Raw genomic sequence first — 6,899 nt, forward strand, 5'->3', positions numbered from 1 at the left:
CCCCTTTCCCTCTCCATTTCCCTATGCAGCAGCATTTCCCTCCCACCCTTCCCTGTGCAGAAGCATTTCCCCCCTCCACACACACACACTTTCCTGTGCACAAGCAGCATTTCCCACCCTTCCCTATGCAGCAGCAGCATTTCCAGGCCTTCCCTATGCTGCAGCAGCATTTCCCCCCCCCATACACACACCCTTCCCTGTGCAGCAGCAGCATTTCCCACCCCTTCCCTGTGCAGCAGCAGCATTTCCAGACCTTCCCTGTGCAGAAGCAGCATTTCCCCCCCCCCACACACACACACTTCCCTGTGCAGCAGCAGCATTTCCCACCCTTCCCTGTGCAGCAGCAGCATTTCCCACCCTTCCCTGTGTAGAAGCAGCATTTCCCGGCCTTCCCTGTGCAGAGCAACAAGAATGATAAAGGGCATGGAAACCTTTCATATGCTGAAAGGCTGGAGAATCTGGGGCTCTTTTCTCTGGAAAAGCGGAGACTTAGAGGGGACATGATAGAAACTTACAAGATCATGAAGGGTATAGAGAAGGTAGAAAGGGACAGATTATTCAGACTGGTGGCAGCAACAAGAACAAGAGAGCACTCAAAATAATTGAAGGGAGACAGATTCAGAACAAATGCTAGGAAGTTCTTCTTCACTCAGAGGGTGGTGGATATCTGGAATGTGCTTCCAGAGGAGGTGGTAGAGCAGAGTACGATTTTGGGTTTCAAAAAGGAATTGGACGAGTTCCTGAAGGAAAAGGGGATTGAAGGGTATAATTAAAGGGGTACTATACAGGATAAAATGTCTTAGAAAAGGATCACTTACAGGTCATTGACCTGGGGGGCCGCCGCGGGAGCGGACTGCTGGGCACAATGGACCTATGGTCTGACTCAGCAGAGGCGATGCTTATGTTCTTACCGCCAAACTGAATAATTTCACTAGGTTTTTTGCAGCTTAAATACATGACCCTGCATTTTTAGCATTAAATATTAGCTGCCAAATTCCAGCTTCACTGGATCTTTCCTCTTTGCAGATGATACCAAAATCTGCAATACAGCAGAAACCCCTAATTCTGCTATTAGGGGCATTTTCAAAACACCAAGATGTCCAAAAATGGCATAAATCGGCACTTGGATGTATTTCTCGCCAAAATGTCCAAGTACCAATATTTGAAACCATCTTTCTGGACATCTTGCAAGATGTCCTAGCCACTGTGCATCCAAAATTAAAGGGGGACATGTTGGAGGTGTGCTCTGGCTGGGCTTAGACTTGGATGTCTGAACGGCACTTAGATGTCATGAGTTAGACCTGTTTTAGAAGTGTAAAGTGCCAAAAAGGTACCAAAACTGACCAGATGACCACTTGAGGGATTAAGTAATGATCTCTCCCATTCCTCCAAAATCAAAATGAAACTGTACATACTTGTCTGTAGAACAGCAGCATCTAGTATGGGAAATTCTAGTATTGCATCACACAGGTACCTTAATAGCCTGGTGAGTGGGCTAGTGAACCATAGAGAGGAGGACCCAGACCCATAAGCCATTATAATTGCTACATTTCCCAGGCCCATGAGCCATTCTAATATTGGAAAGTATGAGCTCACCAAAACCCTACTCTACTGCCATATAGGTGCCACCTGCAGCCATAAGGGCTATTCGCATGACAGACAAGAGGGTATAGTAGGTTTGGAGGGCTCACCATAAATTATAAAGCGGTTATGGTGAGATGTACACCTGGTACCTGAACTTCACAGCAGTGCCCTCTAAGGTGACCCACTGGCCTATTGGCATGTTTATGTGGCTAGTCCATTACAATGCTGATTCTTATGTTAACCAAGTGAAGATATTCACCTCATAAAGTGGAAAGACTTTAAGAACTTTGATTTTTTAAACATGTTGGGTTTTTTTGAGTCTTTAAGTGTGCCCTATGGACTTGTCAAGCTGCTATGACTGGAAGGTGAATTCTTTTCTCAGGGAGGTTTAACAGCCTTCCCTTCAGAGTTTCATATCTCTGAGCTTTTTTTACAAGCCACATTGGGTCACACTTTACAGACTTGTTTTCATTGAAGCCAGTTCGTTTCATTATATCCAATATCTTTTCTGGTTTCTCTTTGTTTGATACTTTCACCCTGAACCATTTATCAGGAAATAAGTTTGTAACTACATCCATCTTTGGCATTAACTTTTAACATTCAACTTTCTTTCATTTTTCTGCGTTTAAAATCTATCTACTTTTCCATGTGTTCCCTTTCCATCTTTTGTACCATCTCCTCACTCTTTCTTCTCTCCTATTCCCATCTATCCATAAGACGCATTTCTTCTATCTCTCTTCCCTTCCACACCCATCACTGTGCACCAAGATTGCTGATGAAGGTTTTGGCAGCCATTTTGACAGCAGAAATGGCAGAGGCAGGAGCGACTGGGGATCACTCGTGCTCTAGTTAGGGCACTAGACCAACAGGGCTTTAAAGGTAGTCCCAAGGGCCTGGGGTGATAGGAGGGTGGCATTTATGGTGGTAGGAAAAGTTTTGGTTTCAGCAAAAAAAATGTACCTGCATTTTCAGCTGAAACCGAAACATGGCTGAATCAGAATTTCAGGCCAGTTTTGGTGTTGAAACTGAACCCGAAATTTGTGTATTTCTACTTGTACACCCTTGTAGAATTACAATATAACAAACCTGATATACAAGAGGCTGCTGAAAAGATTCCCGCCTAACCAACACAACAACGTTGGGGCAGTCTTCATCAAGGGCTATTTGTACACTTAGTCCAGCAATTTTTCCACTTTTTTGTTCCCTGTTATTTTTCCAATGGAACAAAAAAAAAAGTGGAAAAATCACTGGACTAAGTACAGTGGCATAGTAAGGCGGACCGCCACAGGTGCCATCTTTGCAGGGATGCCGGCACCTCTTCTCCTCTCTGCTCCTCTAACATGCCTGTTGAAATGTTTGCTGGTGTGGCCCACCTGCTGCTCGCGCCAGCCTCAATGGAGACTGTCCCAACTTTGTTTTGGCTGAGAATTTTTCAGCGGCCCCTCGTAGATATAAACCCATATGGGAAAGGTTCAATTCTTCATTTCTTTGCACTGTTTGTCTTTGGAAAAATGCATTGAATTTAATGCCTGGTTTATCCTGCATTTAATAATTTAGGATCTGAATACTTGAAAATTAATATAGACTTGCTCATCATGTTTTACTTTCCAGTCAGGAACATAATGTTATTGGCCTCCTGCCTAGAAGTTTTGTCTACTGTTAACATAAAATGGCTTCATCACTATGGAATATTTTGTCTCAAGATTTGAAGGGGATGTAAGAATGTAGGTCATTTCATGAAAAAAGAAGCCATTCAGCTCAATATTCATAAGCAGGTATTTTTATAGGGCATCCACTATCCCCTATATTCTATATATGGTGCTTTGAGTTACTTGCATAAATTTTGGCATGTACCCAGTTTGCACACAACTTAATTGAATAATAAGACAATTAGTGCTGGTAACTTGTTTAACAAGCATTTATTAGCATTAATTGTTGTTGTTTTTTTTTAATCAAGCAGATATAATGTAATGGGGGGGGGGGGGGTTTCAATCATTGAATACACAAATATCCTCTGAAACTAGCTATTTTGTAAGATTTTATATAAGTGTTTTCATTTAAGTCAATCCCTAATGAGGACATCCAACGGTTTGCCGATTTATATACTTCAGGGCTTCATGACATCACATGCTCCAAAACTCCTTGTCTGATCAATTGTTCACATTTCCATCTGGGTAAGAAATGCTGACTGTTCTTCTTCAGGAGGACTGTAGTGCCATCATCAATCTCAAATTCGCCATAGTCTTGTAAACACCGCACTTCAATATACAAGCTTTTGGGGGGTTTCATATCCTGCGTTATGTCCAGTCCCTCATCTCCTCCAAGCGATCTCATATAGGTAGCAAGAGACTTTTTATATTGATTGAACCACTCCATCTCTTCTGCCGACATATGAAATTTGAGAGCATTTGGAAGCACACTGCCATATTCCCATCGAAGTGCTCGGATCCGAAGCAAACGATCATAGAGATATGCAACAATATTGTTGCATATCTCTATGAGCATTAATTGGTTTTAATTTAAATTTAGGTGCAGGATCCATGCTTTAAATGTATGCCCGGCGCCAAAAAGGGGACATGGAAATGGGAGGGTCATGGCAGATCGGGGGTTCCTCAAAGCTACATGTGTAATTATAGAATAAGAGGCATCAGTGTCTAACTTTTTGTGTGAGGATTTGTAGCACATTTCCATTGGTGCAACATACGCTTAACGTTAGGCACTGGTCTCAGGCTTACGCACTGTTCTATAAACCACACCTAAGTTTAAGCACAGTTTATAGAATACCGCTTGGCATTGGCTTTCAATGCAGATTATTTTTAGGCATCATATATAGAATTTAGTCTTATGTGGGCAGTTCTATAACTGGGCACAGTGGTGTCGTAAGGGGGGCAGACCGCGCCCGGGCAAAGTCTTGGTGGGGGGCGCCGGCATCTCTCTGCCCCATGCCATGATCACACTTTCTCTTCCCCACCCCTCATACCTCTTTGCCAGGGAGAGTAACTCCTCTGGCCTGCTGCTTGCGCCAGCCTGGCTCCCTCTGAAATCACTTCTGGGTTGCGGGGCCAGGAAGTGACATCAGATGAAAGCCAATGTCGGCATGAGCAACAAGCCGGAGAAGCTGCTCATGCTGGCAAAGATTTAAAGAGGTATGGAGGTGGGGAGAGCGCAAGTGCGGCGTGGGTGTGCGGAAGGGCGGGGGTGTTGCAGAAGGAGTGGGAAGCAGATAGGAGGGCACGGAGGGTGACACCCCCAGGCACCTCCTGCCCTCGCTACACCACTGACTGGTGAGAGGAGGGGGAAGAACAGTAAGTCCTTGTACTGATACAGGTGAAGCGAAATAAGCCCTTTAGGTAGAACTAAAGGTGAAGAAAATGGAAGAACACTGACCCATCCTCTGCTATAAGTAAACTATTGTATTAAAGGCCTAAAAATGATTCACAGAACATTCTGACTATAATGATCAGCTGTTATACAGCATTTGGGAAATAACCTGCTGAGATAAGCGAAACTCATGATAAGCAAAGCAAGCGAAACTCACCCCTTTACATGACAAACAAGCATCGCATCTGCTATGATATCATAATAGGATTATGACACATCCTGATCAGCATCCTGATCAAGAATAGAATATAAAAGTACATTATTTTGCAAGAATATCATGTGACAAACAGGCTTTTACTGGCCGATGGCTTGAAATTGCTGATAGTGATGATTAAAACGGCATATGCGGGAAAAGATAGATTTTCTGGTAAACAGGACGCATGTATAACATGACACAAATATTATAAACCAATTAGTGAATTAACAAGTATAATGATGTGAAAGAAATAACCAATAAAAACTAATCATATGGTGTAGACCAACGTGGTGTTGGCCACCTAGAAATGTATAAAAGACAGCCTTTTAGAGGCCATATTTAGAACAGATTGGATCTCAGGCCTTTGATCCTACACTCTGTTATTCCATATGCTGAAAGTTTATTCTTGTAAGCCGTTATTGATTTAATAAATATACTTATTGTTTAAGAACAGTATATAGAGTGTGAGGTCTCTCATTGCGTGGCCCCTAACAGCAGGGCCACATCACTGGGCACCTCCAGTTAGGTACCCTGAGGTTGCACAGTAAGAGCCTACAGTACTCCCCCCAAATTCATGAATTTTGAAAAACTGTAAATGCGTTTTTTTAGGCAGGAGAGACAGGAGAGGGCATCTGGAGTGCTGGCGGGTGAAGGACCTCACTTGTGGTCTGCTCTGACCACCTCTTCCTGTAGTAAAGTCAGGCTACACCAATTAGGAGCTGCTTTGACATGCAGCTCCTGATTGGTGTAGCCCGACTTTACTACAGGAAGAGGCGGTCGGAGCAGACCGCGAGTGACCGGGTCTGTGATTTGTGAACCGTGAATTCGCGGGGGAACACTTTATTCTACAACAGACACTGGGTACATCGGGAACATTATAAAATCTAGTCTAGCGTCTCACAAACTTTGCGAAGCCACGGCATGCTAAGACGGTGGTCGTGGCTTGAGGGCATCCGGAAGTGCATGGACGTTGATGTGATGATGTCACGTGCATGCATGATGTCATCATGTCGACATCTGCGCACGCGCGAAGGCCCTCCAGATGCGCCCTGAGCTGCCAGTGAGGGGTGCTGGAAGGGAAGAGGTACCGGGAAGGAGGAGAGGCGCTAGCTGACTGCCTACAGGATGTGACTCTCGTCGCTAGGGGCACGTCCTGTAGGCAGTCAGCACCTCTCCTCCTCCCCAGCGTCTCACGGCACACCTGGAATCTTGGGCGGCACACTAGTGTACCGCATCGCAGTTTGCGATACACTGATCCAACATTTAGACCAGCCGTAGAGTGTATCTTGTACAGTATTTTGCAAGTTATGATGGTTATTTGAGAAGTTCTATTCTTATTTTGGATGGTTGAAAACTGACATTTAGAAGTCCATGTGGCATAAATGTCCATTTCCCGATTTTACAAAGGCAGAATATGGATGTCTAACACAGCATTAGATCCATAGGGCAAGGAGGCGTGATCTAGGTATGTTTTGGGAGGGACTAAGGAGGGCCCAGAAGGGGAAGGGGGAAGGGACATCCATGTCTAAAAAAAAAAAAAAAAAAAAGAATGTCTGTATTTAAACCTGGTACTCGTCTCGTCCAGATTACAGAAAAAAATGCTCTGATTGAGTAGCTCTGCACTGGAGGGATTAAGGCACGACACCTCCTTAATTCCCCAGTGATTGCTATTCCCCCTGCCTCTCCTCTGAATGTGAAACCTGCAAGGGATACCAGGGTCTGTGACAGTTTCAGGTAT

The 6,899-nt window shown here is 44.2% G+C and overlaps 1 protein-coding gene across 1 annotated transcript; it reads right to left on the reverse strand.

The window, feature by feature from the left end:
- Nucleotides 1-3,579: 3,579 nt before the first annotated feature.
- On the reverse strand, nt 3,580-4,089 carry LOC117366764 (DNA replication complex GINS protein PSF1-like). The gene has a single exon (XM_033958600.1). It carries the CDS (start codon nt 4,087-4,089, stop codon nt 3,700-3,702), a length of 390 nt encoding a protein of 129 aa, XP_033814491.1. The 3' UTR covers nt 3,580-3,699.
- Between the last annotated feature and the right edge of the window lie 2,810 nt (nt 4,090-6,899).

Source organism: Geotrypetes seraphini, chromosome 1, assembly GCF_902459505.1.
Source record: "Geotrypetes seraphini chromosome 1, aGeoSer1.1, whole genome shotgun sequence".
Classification (NCBI taxonomy): Eukaryota; Metazoa; Chordata; class Amphibia; order Gymnophiona; family Dermophiidae; genus Geotrypetes; species Geotrypetes seraphini.

Excerpts from the sequence above, each read along its gene's own strand:
- LOC117366764 (XM_033958600.1), bottom strand. The coding sequence starts at position 4,089 with ATGCTCATAGAGATATGCAACAATATTGTTGCATATCTCTATGATCGT.